General features: G+C 37.2%; 1 protein-coding gene across 1 annotated transcript in view; it reads left to right on the forward strand.

Annotated features, from left to right (window-relative positions):
• Positions 1–20,566, forward strand: part of ATM (ATM serine/threonine kinase) — a 68,797-nt gene that overhangs the window by 42,364 nt on the left and 5,867 nt on the right. The window contains 14 exon segments of the mRNA XM_009700220.1: positions 1–112; positions 1,604–1,708; positions 2,212–2,331; positions 3,374–3,608; positions 5,481–5,648; positions 11,573–11,692; positions 12,722–12,939; positions 13,675–13,882; positions 14,795–14,908; positions 15,314–15,472; positions 16,632–16,770; positions 17,141–17,223; positions 18,501–18,641; positions 19,604–19,720. The exon segment at positions 1–112 is cut by the window's left edge and continues 28 nt beyond it. Coding sequence (XP_009698522.1) covers positions 1–112; positions 1,604–1,708; positions 2,212–2,331; positions 3,374–3,608; positions 5,481–5,648; positions 11,573–11,692; positions 12,722–12,939; positions 13,675–13,882; positions 14,795–14,908; positions 15,314–15,472; positions 16,632–16,770; positions 17,141–17,223; positions 18,501–18,641; positions 19,604–19,720 — 2,039 coding nt within the window.

A 20,566-nucleotide genomic window follows, 5' to 3' on the forward strand; every position in this document is an offset into this window, starting at 1 on the left:
TGTATTTAAAAGGACTGGAACATGAAAACACTGAGTGGTGTGCGGAACTGCAGGAAATACGCTACCAGGCAGCATGGAGGAATATGCAGTGGGGCCACATCTCTTCTGTCAAGTAAACCAACTTACTTTTTTGCTCGTTCTTTTAAGTGAAAGGCAATGGTTTCAGTTCCAAGCAAAAGGATGCTGTAAGAATATAATTTCTATGAAGTAGGTCACCTAATTTATCTTAATCATTGAATTGAAAAGCAGTCCTTTTCAGTTAGACTTGTCTGTTCTGTACGCACATCACTTTTCATTTTCCTGAGGAACTGTACGCAGTTGATTCTTCTTTTTGATTGTTCATAACTATAAACCAAAATTTTCCATTTTTGACTCAGATAGTAGATATGTCTTAAGTATATATGAGGGATAGGTAGTTTTTAATGTTGAATTTATAAGCAAATGGGGAAAATATTACCCAGTAAGCCACAGGAGGTTATCAAGACCTGGCTAAGCAAATACCAGTGTTGATTCCTGGCTACTCCCTCATAAGGAGTAGTCTCCTCCCTTATGTAATGTTGGGTGCCTGGCATTAGTTATTTCATATGAGTGGCCAGGATCTAGTGTGAACTCTGGCCCTTCCTAGTACGTCTACGTCATTGCACATTTTAGGAGGAAGACAGAATAGATTCACTACATTTTGGCAAAAGCAGAAGTTACATGATGGGCTCTGCAGTAACTCCTTCTACATTAACTTTTAGTAGTCGGGAGAATGGAGGATTTTTCTCTGAAGACTTTTAGAGAGAGGTGGATCTGGGGAACATACTCTTGCTTTGTTCATTCTCTTCTCCTGCACTGTCTTAAGATCATTGTTTAGAAGCACCTGAAGAACTTCACAGAAGTGTCCTGTTGAAGGGCATATGTCATGCCATAATCAGAACAAACTTCATATAGGTGGGCTCTCCTTGTCCCTGGGTTAGAGTCTGTATAAACCTCTTTGGTTATAAACCTCTTAGGCAAATAGAATACTCAGCTTTAATACAGGAGCAGAAAAACAACATTTAAGATGAAAACAGAGAGAATGAGATGGCAGGAAAGAGGAGGGTCAAGGAAAAGAAGAAAGAAAAGTGAAAAGGGCAAAGAAGAGAAAATTAAATTGAACATTATGGGTTTTTTCAGCCTTCTGTTTTTCTTTATTTTTTCCTTTTTAAAAATATTTCTGAAGTTAAATCTAAAAAATAGTTGACTGAACTGAAGTTGCGTACATACCATAATATATATCTTTCAGCATGATACTGTGAGAAATGTGTTATGATTAAATTTTTATTGTGCTGTTGGTTTTGTGTCATGTTTTTGATACAACCTTGACCATATTCTCCATATGCCAAACACTTTGACAATTACTGTTTTTTCTTTGTTTTAAAAGAACAGCTTGAATTTATAAAATACTAAATGAATTTAAAATTTAAAGGTTGCATTGTTATTTTTTAGCGTGCAAAACAGCAATCTATCCAACTGCAGAAAATGTACAACTAAAAATATTTGTCATAAAGATAAAATTGACTTCCTTACAGAGAAATATAATTTTCCTTTTATTTTATGTTACTTGTGTTTTATTTTTAAGAGATGAGACGGGAAGACAAGGGTACCATGAATCATTGTATGATGCTCTTCAGTCTTTACGTGATAAGGAATTCTCTGCTTTCTATGACAGTCTTAAAGATGCCAGGTAATCCTATGCAAATATTCTGCTGTTAGAGACATGGAGAGTGTGTGTATATTTATACACAAGTTGTATATAAAAGACTATTATGGGGTTTTATGGGCTTAAATAAAGACTCGTGCATAGAATAAAATTAGTACTTCTAGACTGCAACTTCATTTTGAAGTTTTTTAATTTAAATTTGACTTTTGTGCATATATAATTTGTGTGCTAATTGAAGACACATTTCCTGTAGTATACATCCCTTCCTTTGAGGTCCACTTAAATAGGTTTGTATGCTGACTGCGCTTCTTTAGCTGAGCTATCATGTAGGCTTTAGAGTTTATATATGCTTACCGTGTTTTCATTTATTGATAAACTTAGTTTTTTTAATTTTAATGGTAATACAAACTGAATAATTTTGCTGTTTAAATTCTGTTCACTGTATGGAAATTATGTTATGAATATTTGGAATTATTTGTTGATATTAAAAAAAATAATAATTTACTATTTCTCTGTTAAATCCATAGAGTGAATGAAGTAGAAGAGCTGTGCAAAGGCAGTCTTGAGTCTGTTTATTCATTATATCCAACTCTTTGCAGACTGCAGCTAATTGGAGAGCTAGAAAATATAGGTCTGCTGTTCTCCAGGTATTTTTTTAAGCTTGTTTCATACTCCTTTTTCAGTTTTTAGGATTTTTGGGAATCAAGTCTAGCACAAAAAATAAAATGACCTCAATAAATTTTATTCATGAACATCTCAAACTTCATCTTAAAAATTCTATGGATTTTAGCTCTACTATGTGAAGACAAATCTAGATTCTCTTTATTTCCAGACTGGATTTATTCGTGGTCTAGTTTTAATTATGTGATTTTATGCCAATATTGTATTTTAAATAATTGTTTTCTTTCCTTTGTTTTGAGTTCCCTGGTGTACTCCAAGGTAGCAGTCATATCTCCTAGCCTTTGGTTTACTAAAGTAACTTGAGTCATCCTCTTCTAGTTTCCTTTCTAAAAATGTTTTCCATTTACTTGATGATACCCATAGATCTACTGAAAGTTGTTTCAGTTTGAGTCACTTTCTTCATGGACCACTATTACCATCAGTAAAAAGAAGATATTTGTCTGTGTAGTGCTATTAACATTTCATTATTTCTGCTCTAGTTGTATCAGTTTGGTAGCTTATAGTCATCTTACAGTCGTTTAGCATGTCGAGGACCTTATGAACCATTGCTATTTGCAGTTAATGAATTGCCTAAGAAAATAACCCATACAATGAACCTACACAGCTACAATGTCGGAGTTTGGAATTTATTCTTATATTAATCCATATACAACCTGTATAATAAAATAGGAATCTTGGTCCCAATCTTTTAAGTAGCCCTATATTTGAACGTGATTCCCTTTGCTGATGGACCTTTTACACAGCAGTTTTTGATGCTGAATCAAGAATGTTTACAGTGGAGTTGTTCACCTTCCTGATGTTGATCTCTTGATCTTCATGTTTGCTACAACTGGAAACCTGCCAGTTTATTCTGCATATTAATGATTGTAGGGTTTGATGGACTGCTTTTGGTTTTGAACTGTAGATTGTGAACTACCTGGGTAGTTTACTTTTGTAACTCATCTTGCATTTCACTAATACTTAGCAAGAATTAATAACAGGGTTTTTTTCTTTTGGTAACAATTGCAGATCTGTTACTACTCAACAACTGAATGATATTTATTTGAGATGGCAGAGACAGTCCCAGCTTCTCAAGGACAGTGATTTCCGTTTCCAGGAACCTATCATGGCTCTGCGCACTGTAATTTTGGAGATCTTGCTTGAAAAGGAGAATGAAAACGCCAAAAGAGAATGTATTAAAGACATCCTGACCAAACATCTAGTGGAGCTGTCTAGATTGGCAAGAACTGCTAAAAATACACAGGTAACAAATTCCAGGAAAGATCAGTGATGGATGTTTGGGTTTTTTAGTTTATAGAAGAACTTCATTTTTTAACAGTACTAAAGATTAACTGTATTCTAAGTTTATTCAATTAATCAATTAGTTGGAGACTTAAACTATGTAGAACTTATTCATGAATTGTATTCATGGGCATGTTTTTGAATTTTGTTCATAACTGTAAGTTACTCTATGAGGTAGATAATATAAAAATGACATTTTTAGTGAAGAATGCTCTTATAGCTCCGTTACTTTAATTTGGTGCAGCTTTCACTAGCATCATACTGTTGTAGTGTTCCAGAGTAAAGCTGCAGAAAGAACTCCATCGCATCTGTATATTTAGTGTTGTCTTCAAGGTTTTATACTCTCAAAGCACCGTTGCATCGTGGTAAATCTCTCTCTGTGAATGAGTTAATGGGATTTGCAGTATCAGTGGTTTCTGCAGCTGTTAATGCATTTAAGGTCCAGAGTCAGCCATGGCTTGTTTTAGGTAGCGCATCTGGAGGAATAACTCAACAAGAATTTATAGAGCAACAATATCCTCCAAGAACCTCTGCAGAAAATAGTTCCAGCTGAATATATAACTTGGAAAGATGTTTAACACTTCACATATGTGAAAATATATTACACTTTGTTTTCAGGAAAGTTCTAACTCTTTTTGTGAATAATGATGAAAGCAGTAGAACAGCTGTCTTTGATTTCATAAATTTGCAAGTTTTACTTAGTGCCTCTGGAATTGTTTGGGAAAATGACTTCTTCAGAATTTTTTTAATCTCATGCCTGCCCAGCACTAACACTGTGGTGATGAGTGTCCTGTCAGAGCTGCGACAGAAGTTAATTTTTTTTCACTTTGATTTTTAGTTGCAGAAGAAGATTAAAATTGGGGTGCCATATTTTGGGAGGATTAGAAGGTTCTGAAAAATTGAGCCAGTGTGTTTCTGAAAACACTATCGTTCCAGCCTCTTCGGCGTTGTCATGTGCAACCTTTGGGGCATACTTCGGGGCCTTAACAGTTTTTTAAACCATGGGATGATAACCCTTTCCTTTTGGAACACCAGTAGTTGACCACACTGAGTGTCTGGACGTAGGAAAGTTTTTGAGGAAGTACTCTTTGCAACTAGTGACTTTTTTTCCTCTTTGGTGCCACTACCGTCTGTCAGGGGAAGGAGGAGAGTGCCGTACAGAATCGTCACACTGACCACTAATAGAAGTACCCAAACTTACACTGTCAGTTACAAGCATTCTTACATTTTAATTGTTTACCTTGCTTATTTAAAAGTTTGATTGATTTGGTTATTGGTTGGACAAGTTGTGAAGATACACTTTAGTCTCGATCTTTGACATTATTGAAAAGATAGTTTGCTCTTTGTACCATCATAGCAATATTAGATTACTAAATAATGAGGATGTTACTTCACCAGTGATATGAGTGAAGAGGTAGGCATACAAAAGAGCTAGTGTATGGTGGTGCCATTTTTCTTGCTATTTTTCTGCGGTCTCTTCGGATGTAATAATAATCACTTAAGCTAAAATTATAAAACCATTATTTCAGTAGGTACTGATTGTAGAATTTCTATACTTTATACCACCAAGTAATTTAAAATGTTAAACATTAATACTTTATTTTGGGGTTTGTGAAGTTTAATTCTATAGTCTATTTTTGTTGCAAATCAGGATTTTCTGCAAGTATATAGAAAAATAACTTCATCTTGTTGCTGCAAATAAATTCTTAGCATTGGATAGGCAGAATATGCTGCACAAGTAGAGCAAATGAAGATGGAGTTTAAAACCAGAACTTGCTGTCAGATAGAAGTATTTGAATTAAAGAATTGTTTATAATGTTTTTTTCAATTTCAGCTTCCAGAAAGAGCTATGTTTCAGATCAAACAATACAATCCGACAGGATATGGAGTTTCTGAATGGCAACTAGAAGAAGCTCAGGTTTTCTGGGCTAAAAAGGAAGAGAGTCTTGCACTGAATATTCTTAAAAGTATGATAAAAAAATTAGATGCAGATTGGTTTCAGGTATGTGCTATGTAATATATAAACTTATGGGAATTAAGCTATTTAAGATCCTATTTCCACTTTCTGAAGTTTTCCTTTGGAAGAAAATTAAAAAGTTGTCTGCAATATTACTAAATCTGTTTTGTACTCTCAAAATGTCTGAAAGCAAAAAAAAACCTGTACTGGCAAATCTTATCAGGGGTTTTCAAAGCACGTCTGTAGGAGTGGCAAATGTTAGAACTTGTTATTCATTATTTTGCTTCCAGTGCCACCACTGTGAAATATATAGCTTTTTAAAATCAGAGATGACTTCCCTTGATAAAAAATTAACTTGTTTTAAACAAAACTGTTACACAGAGGTGCATCGTCTTGTTCTGTGCCAATAGTTAAAGAAACTAATGGCCAAGCAGGATTGTTTAGGCATAGAATCATTTAGGTTGGAAAAGATCTTTAAGATCATCGAGCCCAACCATTAACTTGGCACTGCCCAGTCCACCACTAAACCACGTCCCTAAGCACCACACCTACACGTCTTTTAAATGCCTCCAGGGATGGGGACTCCACCACTTCCCTGGGCAGCCTCTTCCAGTGCTTGACAACCCCTTTGGTGAAGAAATTTTTCCTAATATCTGATCTAAACTTCCCCTGGTGCAACTTGAAGCCATTTCCTCTCATCCTATCGCTGGTTTCTTGAGAGAAGAGACCAACACACACACACCCCCCCCCTTGCTACCCCCTCCTTTCAGGTCGTTGTAGGGAGCGATCAGGTCTCCCCTCAGCCTCCTCTTCTCCAGACCAAACCCCCCCAGCTCCCTCAGCCACTCCCCATCAGACTTGTGCTCCAGACCCTTCCCCACCTTCATTGCCCTTCTCTGGACTCGCTCCAGCACCTCAAGGGCTTTCTTGAAGTGAGGGGCCCAAAACAAGACTCATACAGGGAGAGACCAACAATGTATTTTATGCTAAAGAAGCACACCTCTGTTGCAGGCATTTCCCTGCTGTCTGTAGGGAATCTTTGTGTAAAGGTGGAAGTCTGAGTTGAGTCTATTTCGGTGGGGCTGAAGCTGTATCACAAAGAGTACAGAAATTCCAGGCAAGTTTTTGACTGAAAAACATTCACTACTGTACCTCAGACTTCTTTGTCCCTTGAACTAATCCATTATCAAGAAGCATCGATACAACTTCCGGTGCTGTTTCACATCTTTGAATCCTCTCCCATTTAGAAGCACACTGAGCTGTGAGTTGTATGTTGTACTTCTGAAAATGGAATCTTACCTCAAACAGGGGAATCTTTTCTCATCAAATTTGACTTCAGCAAGTGCCTCTGAATCTTACTTATCTTAGATTTTTTTGTAAGCTTTCTGAAAACTTACGTCACTTGAAGTGAAGCAAATACTATATTCCCATTTCCAGTTCAGAATACAAGAACTGGAAGAAAAATCCCTCTCTTCTATCTCAGTAACGGGCAATATGAAGTTCCTAGGAAAAAGTGCAAAGAATAGTTGGGCTGTATAGCTACAGTACTCCCCCAGACTTCCTGAACCAAAGGTAGTTTCTTTGTAGGTAATTCTTTCCAATGTTTTTTATACCATAAATTTGTCCAGTTGTTGTCCAAAAAGCAGATTAGTGCCCGGCATGCAAAAAACCAATTCCACACGCTCAGGAGAGAGATTGTATTTATTCAGACCTGGGTGCTCAGTGGACTTTTCCACAAATCAAGCACAACAGCAAGTTCCAGTGTTCCTTTTATACACAAAAATCAGAGATTAGTAGTTTTCCAGACACGCCTGCTAACTACTGATTGGGTAGTAATTTACGTACAATTACATATTCATTCATACAACTACGCACGCTCCAGGGAAGGGTCTTCACCTGGGCAAGGGTCTTTTTGACCTGTGGGTGTGATTTTTAGTGTTATAATGAAGGCAGTTCACTCCAGGACACCCTAAAAGTTAGTTTTGTTGCCAAGTTGCTAAATCGAAAAGTCACTTTGCCAGGTTGTCAAATAACTCGTCCATGCTCAGAGGTTTAACACAATCCGTCCTGGATGTTCTCATCAATTTCCAAGACTTACCATACCCTCACTCCCTTCATGAATCCCTTATTGTTAATCAAGGTCACCTTGACCAAGGTTCAGAGCAAGGTATGATCAAAGCCTTGTAATTATTACCTATGGTTACCAGTACCAGATGTGAAATACATTATATCACAGTCACTTTTTGAGTCTGTGTAAGCTTCCTTTTGTTTGTTTTGAACCTCCTATCTTCATTTGATGTTAGTTCTTATCTTGGAAAAAACACTGAACACATGCGCCCTGTCTCCATTCTTCACAGTGAGGTAACGTTTTACAGCAACAACTGTTTCACAGTCCATTGTTGTATACAAGAAGTCTTTTTCCCCTTCTTATGCATCACTTAACATTTGGTGTTTTTCTAGTAATTTCATCAGGTTTTTTTCATTCCATTTATTGTCCTGTATTGTTTGTCAGCAGTTCTTCAGTCCATCCTTGTTTTTATCACTTTGAATGACTCAATATCTTCACTAGATTTTGTGTTCTCTGCTCATGGCCTTCTCAAGATTAGTATCTTTAGAACAGCACAGATGTGTGGATCTTTGGAGGCTTTTCATCGGTGACCTAACTCCATTTATTTCTCTTTTTGTTGCCTCTCTTAGTTCTTTATCCCTCTAAGAATCATGCATTTTATTTCTTGTGACTTAGTTTCTTCAAGAGCCTTTTGTAGAAGAACCATGTCACATGACCATTGGAATCTGTTGGAGTAGGCTGAATCAGACAGATCTTCCTTTGCTTGTTGAGTTCTTCAACAAGTTCAGTTAAGTTGGGAAATGGGATACATCTGAGGATGCTAAGAGAGTTAGCTGACATCATGTCAAAGCTGCTTTCGTATCACCTCTGAAAGGTCATGGGGATCAGGGGAAGTCCTGATGACTGGAAAGGACAATCACACCCATCTACAAAAAGGGCAAAAAGCAAGATCAGAAACTACAGAGCAGTCAGACTCATTTCAATCCCTGGGAAAATTACAGAATGGGTCTTTAGGGAAGCTATTGCCTTGAACGTGAAGGAAAAGAAGGTGGTTGGGAAAAGCTGACAGAAATATACTGTCATGCTTGACCAACCTGATTGTCTTCTGTGATGAAACAGTTTGCCCAGTAGACATGGGATGAGCTGTGGATGTCATCTGTCTTGATTTTAGCAAGGCATTTGACACAGTTTCCCACAATATCTTTCCTGACAAGTTAGTAAGATACAGACTGGATAGATAAGACCGCAAGATAGGTGGAAAACTGGCTAAACTGCTGAGCTCGAAGGGTGGTGGTTGATGATTCAAAGGCAGCCTGGTAGCCAGTCAGAAGTAGAGTTCCTTAGAGTTTGTTATTGGGTCTGATACTATTTTTATGACTGCGATCTGTATGACAGGACTGAATCTCCTCACCAAATTTGCGGATAACAGGAAACTGGAAAAAGAGAGGGAGATTCTGGAACAAAGAGCAACCAGTCAGAGACCTCAATAGTTTGGAAGATTGTGCCAATAGGAATTGCATGAGATCAGTGGGAAGTCCTTCACCTGAGATAGAATAATCTCAAGCAGCATTACAGGGAGGGGTCTGACTGGCTGGGCTGTAGCTTTGCCAAAAAGGACTTGGGGGTCCCAGTGAAGGGCAAGCTAAAATGATTCAACAGTGTGACCTTGTAGCAATGAAGGTGAGGCATGTCCTGGGCTGCATCACCAAGAGTGTAGCCAGTAGATTAAGAAGTGTGATTATTCTACTCTATTTGGCACTTGTTAGCCCACACCTGAAATAATGTGTCCAGTTTTGGTCCACCATTCAAGAGAGACATTGGAAAATAAGAGAGGGTCTGGGAGAGGGCTACCACAATGGTTAGAGGGTTGGAGAACTTGGCACAGGAATAAAGGTTGTAGGGACTGGTTTTTTTCAGCCTTAAGAAGTGAAGGCATATGGGGATCTCGTCACAGATTTCCAACACCTGAAAGATAGTAATAGTGAAGATGGAGGTAACTCTGCTCACAGACATGCACGGTGGAAGGGCAAGAGGCAACGGCACAAGTTGTTTCAAGGGAAATGCCATCTGGATACAGGAAGAAAATTCTTTGCCACCAAACACTTGAACAGTTTGCCCAAAGAAGTGGTAGCATCTCCCTTGCTGGAAATGAATAGTCAAGACTCAGTTTAGGAGAGTCCTGGAAAACTTAATCTAAAGTCCTGCTTTCAACAGAAGGTTGGGCCAGATGGTCTCCAGAGGTGCCTTCCAGCCTTGGCTTTTCTGGCATTCTGTGGTGTCCTTTTACAAAAGCTATTCTGGCTTTTCTTCATATTAATCCATCTGTTCTCTTTGTGTAGTGGTTGGGTTTTTTTGCTCATTTGTCCACTTCTGGTAACAGTCTGACCAACTTGTGCTTCCCTGGAACTTGTTAAAATATTGGTGTCACATCTGTCACCTGCCACTCCTCTTCTATTAAGGCAGTTTTAACAAAAGCTTTTATACCTCTTTTAGTAGTTATTTCATCTGTGAATTGCTGTAGACCTTTTGGAAAAATACATTCTGATCCCGGTGAGTTGATAGTTTTCATTTTGCCCTTTTGTTCAGTAACCTTTGCTGTTGACACTTCAATAGCAGACGGACCTTTGAAATCCCTCATAAAGAAAGGCTTTGCAATGGGACTCTTCAAGCGCCTCCACAGTGAACACAAATGCAAATAATTTAAATTTTTTTCTCCTTTATCTTCTCAGAGCACTGTTTGTTTTATAACTTTTTATCAAGTGGACTATCTAGTGGCTAGCTGCTTCTAATATGTTTAAAAATGCTTTTTTATTATTTGTTGAGTCTTCTTCAAGTTGTTTAGGTTTTTTGGACAGCCTGATGGTGGGTTTTTATTTTTTTCATTTGACAGGATATTTTATGATTTCTTTAATATATTTTCTTTTTCACTTGGACAAAACTTCATTTTGTGTACTGATGTGGTAAAAATCTATTCATCATCCTTTCCTTTGTGTTTAGCTATGATGGCTTTCCTTGAGTATTTTTTGAAGGGTAATAAACATTCGCTTTGAATCAATATACTTTATTAAGGAATATCACACTTCAGAAAAGCTGGAGAATTTTGGGCCAAGTTCTACGTACGTATCAGGGCAAAATCAAGAGTTGCTGCTCCTCTTTTGATTTTCATGATTACTCCATGAATCAGTTGATGAAGGCCTCCAAAAATTCAATCCTCCTCTCACTTTCCAGTGTTACGTTTACTCTGTCTGCACAAGGAAGTTTTGTGTTTTCGCAGCCTACGATATCCTTCAGTATTTCACAGTCAGCATTGCCACCGTGGTCGGGTGATCTTTAATATGTACCCTACACTAAAAGTATTTTGGAATCTTGTCCTACTATACGGTTACAGCTGAGCTTCCAATCTGGAGGCAAGTCCTTTCGAAACCGGCTCCATCATCTTCTCAGAGCACTTTTAACCAAATCACCATGTAGAGGTCTGTCTGAAAAATTTAATGATCACGGGTAGTTATCACAATTCCTGACTGTTTCCCACAGAGTGTACTATGGTACTTCAGGCTACATGGGGATACTAGAAAATAGAATTGTGGAAACATACTGTGAATTTATTTAATATTTATTACATTTTGTCATTGTTTTATTCTGGTTTTCATTGTTCAAACTGTCAGGTATTTAAAAATACATGCTCTCCTCTAGTCTAACACAGAATGTGATTTAAGGTTATTGACTACTGTAGATGTGGATGGTAAATGACTCCATAGATACCTCACGTGTAATAGGCCTGAGTGAATTATATTCAGGGTTTAAAAGCTTTATAAATTGCCTACCTCATATATAAAAGGTATTTTTATTTCATGCCTCACTCTTGTCTTTTTTTTTTTCCCCAAAACTTGCTTTCTCAAAGGTTGAGAATGATCCTCGTCTGAAATTGATGTATACAGAATGTCTGCGGCTATGCGGAACCTGGTTAGCAGAAACATGCTTGGAAAACCCTACAGTTATCATGCAGAAATACTTAGAAAAGGTGCATCCAGTGTTTGAAATGTGCAGTCTTTGAAATAATGCTGTGCTAAAATATGGTGTGAAAATGTCAAGTAAATTTTCAATGCAGCCTTTATTTTGCTGGATTGAAAATAGGGTTTCTTATAAAAATATTATATTTTCACATAGTATTGTGTAACACTGTAGTCTTATAAAATATTCACAGTATGACTTTATAGGATTCACAGTGAAACTTCTGTGTAGTATTGGATTAGAAGTGCAGTGATTACAACTACTAGTCCAATTTCTCTTTCCTATTGCACTCCATCCCCATCCTTTCCTTCCCAGGACAGATCATTCATTTACGGTGTTTTCAGTATGAGTACTGCATTTGTAGCATTCTCTTTCCAGGTGCTGGGAAGTCTTGTTCTAGTGTTTCAAAGTACTGTAATTTTTTTTAAACTCTCAGTCAGTAGTAGAAACATTTTTATTAATATTTGTCCACTCTGCATTTCTTCATTTCATGCTAATTGGTGAAACTCTACATAGTTGCTTTTCTCTGTTACTCTCCACATGCTTTCTTCACTCTGATGATTTGAATCAATGACTTTCACATATAATTTCCTTTTCTCTTTGGCACTTTTTGGACTGTTTTCTATTTTTTTCTCACTATCTTATGATACAAGGTTGTAAAACTGTTGTAAAACTTCATGCCTAGTTACTGTAAAAGATAGATAGAGGTGGGAGACTCCTGTATGGTTATTAAAGCTGTTTCATACAGGGTAATCTTTTTGACTGTTTGCACTGAAACACTCCTCAAAGATTAAATTCACTTAGGAGAAAATACGCAGCCTCGTAGGTTTTATTTTGTATGCGTATATATTCATCACAGGCAACATTAAATAACTTGTTCGAGCAGGTGGCCTTGCTGGAGCAGGGGGGTTGGGCAAGATGAGAGGTCCCTTCCAACCTCAACCATTATGTTTTTCTGTGATAACAGAGTTTAATCAAATGTTATGCAATACTATTAATCTGATTATCAATCTTATCATTATTGTAACTTCCCTTTCAGGCTGTGGAAATTGCTGCAAGCCACAGTGGAGACAGCAGCGATGAGCTGAAGAAAGGAAAGATGCAGGCTTTCCTGTCTTTGGCTCGTTTCTCAGATAATCAGTACCAGCGAATTGAGAATTATATGAAATCCTCAGAGTTTGAAAATAAGCAGGCGTTACTGAAGAAGGCCAAGGAGGAGGTTGGCCTCATCAGGGAGCGTAGAGTTCAGACAAATAGGTGAGCATTCACATGGAGAGGTGGTTGCTATGGGGCTATCAAAGGCTCCATCTTTACTAATTCTCTGGGCAAGTGGTACAGCATGGGGCACATCTCTACGGCTGGATTTTCCCTTCTCCACAAAACACAGACCAAATCCATAGCGCTTGTTGTGAATAGTTTCTGAACTGTGCCTGAACATGGTCTAGGAGAGTGCTAGATAGCGTCGGCCAAAACTAAGCCAAGGAGTGTTACAACAGTTAAACAGTATGGATGATGCTGGGCCAGAATTGACATTTATTGCCTGGATCCATTCAGTTTATTTGACAGAGAAAACATTACAGAGTAAAAATAAATGAGTTTGAGGTTTTTCTCCATTATACAGTTGGTGAAAGAGTAGAATTCATCTTAATACAGAATTCTTAAAGATGTAGCAAGAGCAATTGCAAGTCAGTTGGAAACTGAAGTCTTTACACAATGGTCTGTACTGGATATTCACATTTACACCAATATTTAGATTAAATCATTAAAAAGAAGAAAGGCATTGACTGAAAATTTAGAGTGGTGGGTCTGTGTGGACATACACTACGGGAATAGCTCCCATAGTTGGGTTTCTCAGTCGTTTATTTTACTGTGCTTGTATGTACAAAACAAGTTTAAAAAAGTTAAATTAGTAAGTTAGAGAAGTAGGGATGGCCTTGCTGTAAGTTCATTAAGAGATAATTTGTTGTTTAAAAATAATGTCTGTTCACATAGATATACAGTGAAGGTCCAGCGAGAACTTGAGCTGGATGAATATGCCATACGTGCCCTAACTGAGGATCGTAAACGTTTCTTGTGTAAAGCAGTGGAGAACTATATCAGCTGTTTACTAAGTGGAGAAGAACATGATATGTGGATCTTCCGACTCTGCTCCCTATGGCTTGAAAATTCTGGAGTTGATGGAGTCAATGAAATGATGAAGGTATATGTCTGCTGTTGCTTTTCCTTATGCTTTGGCATTAAATTACCCATCCTTCTTCTCCTTCTCCTCCTGTGTTTCTAGAAGATGAATTATAGTGCTGTACAGTGTGCTTTCCTATGTAGCTCCTTAACTTTTCCCTCAAAACTTGCTTTTTCAGTCATCATTGCTCATCAGTTTGTTTTTCATCAGAGCGCTGTAATTCTCAATGCATTTTAATTTAATTTAGCATTTTAATTTGACAAGTCTGTATGATTAAGCATATCTCATGATCTTTCATTGTCGTTGCCTTGCTCGTTATATACCTTGGATACCACATCCTTTAGCACATTATTCTAGTTCGTATTATATGTACTTTCAGGTGAAAGGATCTGCTTTTAGATTGTCTGTATAACACCGTAGCCAGGGACCAGTAAAGTTCGCATTCTCAGGCTGGTTCTATCATTTCTAGAATCATGCAGGAAATCTGTTAATTCTTACCTGAATGATCTGTTTATAACAGAGATCTGTATCATTTAATTCGCTTTGTGTTATAATTAACTTGGAAAAATAGAAAGTGTTCCTTTACTCATATTTTTAACACACAATTGTTTCTTGTCTTAACTAGATTGTAATTTTTTTTCGATTAGGATTGTCTCTTGCCAGAAAGAATCTAGAAATGAATTCTGAATCAATATACCTAAGAATACAAAATAGTAGTTTTCTGACAAAAGACTTGTAGCATTCAAGAGACATACACCAAGATGATGTGATGCTCACTGGATTGCCATTTGATCACACAGAAATGATTACTCTCAGTTAAAAAAAAAAAAAAAAAGGCAAAATCAAAATTGCTAGCCCTTACCTGGTATTTTATGATTACAGGATTTTTTTGGTGTTTAGTACAGCTTTCTAACTGAATTTTCGCTACTACAGAAAAATGCAGAGAAGATCCCTTCGTACAAGTTTTTGCCTCTGATGTACCAGCTGGCTGCTCGGATGGGAACCAAGATGATGGGTGGTTTAGGATTTCATGAAGTTCTGAATAATGTAATTTCTGCTTTTCATATCTAAAGATATCTTGATTAGCTTAGTAGTGCATGCTTCTGAATAATATGTATCTTCCTTTGTGCAGTTATAGCTAAATGAGTTATGCAGGTGATAAAGGTGTATTAAAAATGAGTGATGCAAAATCAGTATCGTGGGGGCAGAGGATTGGGGACTTTTTTCCTTGCTACTTAATTGATTTTCTTGTTGTGTAAGAATAGGCTTATGCAGGTATAGAAATATACTTTGAATGTATTTTAGTTGTGGAAATACCATCTAAGTATTAATTTTTATTTCTTATTAGGAACCTTAGAAGGTTCAATTCAAAAGAATTAATAATGTTGATTAAGTAATATTTTTTCTTCTGTACAGTTTTCAGTAATGAGATCTTCTTGTTTTTCTTGACAGCTAATGTCTAGAATTTCACTGGATCATCCACATCATACTTTGTTTATAATATTAGCTTTGGCAAATGCTAACAAAGATGAACTCCTCACAAAACCAGATACAATAAGAAGAAATAAGTTAATTAAAAATGCACCGAAAGAAATCTCCCAGCTTGATGTGGTGACTACAAAAAATTCTATTCTATTAATCACATTCAGTCCTTTAATTTTGTTAAAAAATGGAAAAAAAAATTATGTCAAGGGTTGTTTTAGTGTAGAGCTCATCAGCTGACTTGTTAAGAAAAAGTAGGAGGAAAAAGTACTTTTAATAATAAAAAACCCCTCCTTCTGTGCATACATTGGTAATTATTATTGAAAGAAGTAATTACGAGATTGAGCAAAACATGGTTAACATTTCCTGCAACAAATAGCCCCAATTATTGCAAAGAGTTTTGTGATAAATGTCCTTGATGTTTGATTCTGTAAAAGGCATTTTAGATGCAACGAAGGCTTGAGTGGGTTTATTGTTAAAAGTACATACTGAATTGAGTATTTTTTCCGCTTTGAGCGATAACATCTGTCCTATCTAAGTATTTCGCCTTGTGCAGTATATCTTTCGTTCCTTTATATCACCTTTATATGTAAAAAGCCATGATGATGGGTAGTACTGAACTGTGGCTTCATGTTAATGTTGTTTTTGCTTAATTTTTGTTAGAACCGATCTTTGGAATCATCTCTTATCTAGATTAATGCTCCTTTTTTCCCCCATCACTATAGGCTTGGCATGGTTGTTGGTCATTACCATCTTACACCACACACTGATACAATTTTTCACATTTGTATGTGGCTTTTTTTTTGCCTTTCTCTTGGATTTGTAGTTGTTTTGTGGTCCCCCCCTTAGGAGTAGGATTATGTTAAACTCAACTAAGTCTCTCAGAGTTAGGCACAGAAGGGACGCATGGTCAGATTTTTGCCTTTTGCATACAGGCTTTTTCTTCAGCTGGGAGGAAATAACAGAAGCAGGAAGGTGGTGGAAGAACATCCAAAACTGCCTGTCCCTTTTCCTGAGGAATCTTTGCAGGTTTTTTGCACTTTGCCTGGACAGATTTGCTCCATCTCTATCCCCAATAATATTTTACTTTACTCATTATCTCATATTGGACAACAGAGACCTTTTCTTCAAATTATTTCTGTTCATATCACAAAGGGCTGTCCATTGTTGCAATTTTCTCTGTTTTCATAGCATGTATCTCGATTGTACTTACTTGACTGCATGCATCTTTAATCTTCCAAAGTGTAGTTTGCAGATCTGATATTTGTATTCCATTGGGCTTTTTTAGGACAGAATGGAGGCTGCTAGCAATATAATCAATATCGTAAGAAAAAGGAGAGCTCGTATGGTTAGAGACGTTGCAGCACTTTGTGATGCTTACATCACATTAGCAAATGTAGATGCTACGCCATGGAAATCTCAAAGGAGTAAGTCTTGGAAAAATTATTTTTGTTTTTAATAGTGGAGGTATAGTTTATTTTCTTGGATTAAAAGGTATGTTTCTAAACATTGATATTTCATTAAAGGAGATATACTGTGCTAGCACTGTGTCCTATTTTTGATGAATGTAGAACTTAGTCTGGATTAAAAGTCATAGTAATTACTTGCCCTGTAAAGTTCAGACTTTCTGAGTATGAAACTCCAGAAAACTCCGGTTGTCCTGTGGTCATCTTCATCAGCTCGACTGAAGTATGTGGTGAGGTTTTGGGTCCCAAAAGCAATGTGAGCTGGTTTTGGTAAACTTCCAAGTATGTTTATAGTTCTGAATTTAAAAATACTGATTCCTTTTAATTACAGAAGGAATAAATATTCCAGCTGACCAGCCAATTATTAAACTGAAGAACCTGGAGGATGTTGTTGTTCCTACCATGGAAATTAAGGTGACTGAAGTTGAAACAAATACACACTATACTATCAAATTATAGAGTTAACTTCAAATTTTTATAGTGGCAGTCAGGGCATATATCTCATCATCAAATTCCCGTGTTCTTTACAGGTCAGCCTCCCAGGGGTACTTTCCTGTCAGGTGGGAGATGCAGGGTGAGATGGTTTCCTTAGGCTTTAGAAGACCTTGACCCCAAGTCTTGTATTTGCTGGGTGAAGATGGCTTTGCCACTGCCACTGTTACCACTGACTAGTCTTTCCTTATCAAAAGGGGCGATGAGCTACCTAAATCACAGAGAGAGTTTGGCAATCTGAATCTCCTATTTAGTAGGTGCTAGCTCAGAGTTTCAGGGAGGCACTTAATGTCCAGAAAGGTGTGAGAATTAATGCCTCTTCTGCTTTTTCTAAACGGCCGGCTTATACGTTTTTACAATTCAGTAATGGTGAATTGTCCACTCCCATTAGCAAAGTGGTTGACTGGATGGGTGCATAGGCACTTGTTCTTAGATGCCATGCGCTCTACCTAGGAAACTTCAGGAGTGTAGAGTTGCTTTTTTGGCCAGCCACCTAAAATTTAAATGTTACGAAGCGAAACTTTCCTGTGTTGCAGTCCCTCAGGCTATGTCTATAAAGCTAAAGAAAACAAGCCGAGGGACTGTTTTATGCCGTTTGACTTCAGAAGCCAGAAATTGCCACCCATACTGAATAGCATTTGTAGGACTCCTTTGTACGACTCGATTGTTCTTCTCTTTGCCTGCTGCCTTCTCCAGTACCAACTACATGAAATAGTTGGAGATCTGTGATGTAAACAGCTGGAGCGGTATTTCCATACAGCTAACGGAGCAGGGTTGCTTTGTGGCATGAGGATATAGAGGATGGCTGAACATACAGATCCTGTAGACTGCAACAGTTTTAGGATTGTAAATTGGGTCCATTTGCAGCCTAATGTGAGCCTAATGGCCCTCAGCTGTACCTGAACATTTTCTTGGGAGAATCCTGGTTGGGACAGGCTGAAATGGTGTCAGAGCTTCTTTAGTGGAAATCAGCAGCACCACGTCCCTTCTACCAGTGGGGTGAACAGGGAGGAATCAAACTCCTTTGCTCAGCATACTTGTGTAGCCCTTGTGGGTATTATCCTGGTCAATGATGGAATGCTCCTATTAATATTTAGCATATAGTCTGCTAACGAGGTTTGCAAACAACGCACTACCACTTTCTCTGAATGAAACGGAGGTAATATTTATATTAATTTTAAACTAATGTGTAATTTCAGGTGGATCCCACGGGACAATATGAAAATTTGGTGACAGTAAGGTCTTTTAAGCCAGAATTTCGCTTAGCAGGAGGCATGAATCTGCCTAAAATAATAGATTGTGTAGGATCGGATGGTAAAGAAAGGAGGCAGCTGGTTAAGGTAGGTTCTGTCAGTTGCAATGACATCTCAGAGACTTGGTGTGTTGGATTTTTTTCTCAGTTCTTTCATCAGTTTTCTCATGTATCACTTCTGTACCATGAGCAGACTTTTCACAGTTCAGTGTCGGTTTTCTCAGTTCAGGAATGCTTTAATAAAGGAAATTACAAAGTCAGAGTAAGTAATATAACAATATAAATAATAATATTAAATATTTTTGTAATTATTTTTCAGTAATGCCTGTAATATACAATAGCTTACGTGACAACTACCAGACCTGTGACTTGCATGGTCGTGTCTCAACCAGTGACCTGGAGTGTACAGCAAATAAAAGCCATCAGCATTTTATGTTAATACTTCCTTTTTTCTTTCTTCCCCGTATAAAAAGAATTACAGTTCAGAGACGATCAAAACCATGCACATAGAAACACAAATCTCTCCAAAAAAATGATTTCTCTCTAAACTCTGTTGATTTCATTCTGCTGAAACATTCAGCAGCTGCTGGGAGAATTTGGATTTGCTGTGAAGTATGGGGTAGTTTTGAAAGTTTTAAAGAGAAGCATGAATCTCTAGATCTGCATCCAAGAATGAGAACTGCAGTACCAAGTGATGCTGCTTCAGCTGTGTGCTGGATAGCTAAATCTGGTGAATGAAACATCTGTTTTTAGAAAGGGCACGATAAGGTGTGTAGGTTCATTGAAACCTTAATCAAATAACATTTGTCCAAAAAAAGAAGAAAAAGGTGATGATTTAAGTTAATGATGGTTCTGCTTGAGCAGCTGAGCACTATTACAAAACCAAATACAGAGAAAAAACAGTTGTTAATTACATGTTATTACTGGTGATTATTGTGGAAAAGTAACTTGTGCTTTGTGGCATTTTTTAAAATATTTTTTTTAAGTTGCTGAATGAGAAGTTTGATGGCGGAAAATGTTCTTTAACTGCTTTTTCTGTTTGTGCTGAAGGGGCGTGATGACCTGAGACAAGATGCTGTTATGCAACAGGTTTTCCAGATGTGCAATACATTGCTCCAGCAAAACACTGAAACACGAAAGAGAAAATTAACTATCCGAAGATACAAGGTAACAAGGAACAGCTGCTGCAGCAGAAGAATAAATGCTACAGATGAAGCATATGTCCCCATTCTCCTCTTTTTAACCCAAAGACAATACAAAAGTGTGTTTATTTATGTGTTATTAAAATAGTCACTGCTCCTTAAGGTATGGAATAAACAAGTAATACAATTTGATTATGACAATTACAACAGTTATTACAATTTAATTTTTTCCAGACCCTTGGAGAAAAATTCTAATGCCCAATATATATTTAAATGCTCTTCAAAGCTTTCTTTACATGAACTTAGAATTGAAAAGAAATTAAGTCCTGCGTTGTCCTTGAATTGGAAGTTGCCACTCATGAAATTTGAGCATACGAATTTGTTTATGAATTCTCATTAATTTTAGTTTTGTGATATTCCTTCCTTCATTCATTCATTTTATTCTTGCAGCATTCCTTACAGTCAAATCCAGAAGTCCCATCTAGGGTCTGTTCATGCAGACTTTGAATTGCAGAACCTTTTTTTGTTGGAATTGGGAATACAGCAATAAATTCTTATTGTGAATGCATAAATGTATTTGAACAGGAACTTTCCCCTCCTCCTTATTTTTATGTGCTTGGGATTATAATAATAGCTGTGAAGGTGACGTCTGCATAAGTACTCTCTATGTAAAAGTTTCTGTCTTTGACAAACGAGAACTGTGCACTCCAGAATCTCTAAAGGAGCTTATCTGAATTGCTAGCACAGTTTTAAGAATTCACAGGTGGAGTTAGAGTCACATTTTTTGAATAATTTTTAATGAAGACTCAGGTTTTTATGTGTGTAAAAATGAATGAAAGCAGGGAAGTAGAGAATGGGGGTTGCATTATGA

Source organism: Cariama cristata, unplaced genomic scaffold (genome assembly GCF_000690535.1).
Source record: "Cariama cristata isolate BGI_N322 unplaced genomic scaffold, ASM69053v1 scaffold1800, whole genome shotgun sequence".
NCBI lineage: Eukaryota > Metazoa > Chordata > Aves > Cariamiformes > Cariamidae > Cariama > Cariama cristata.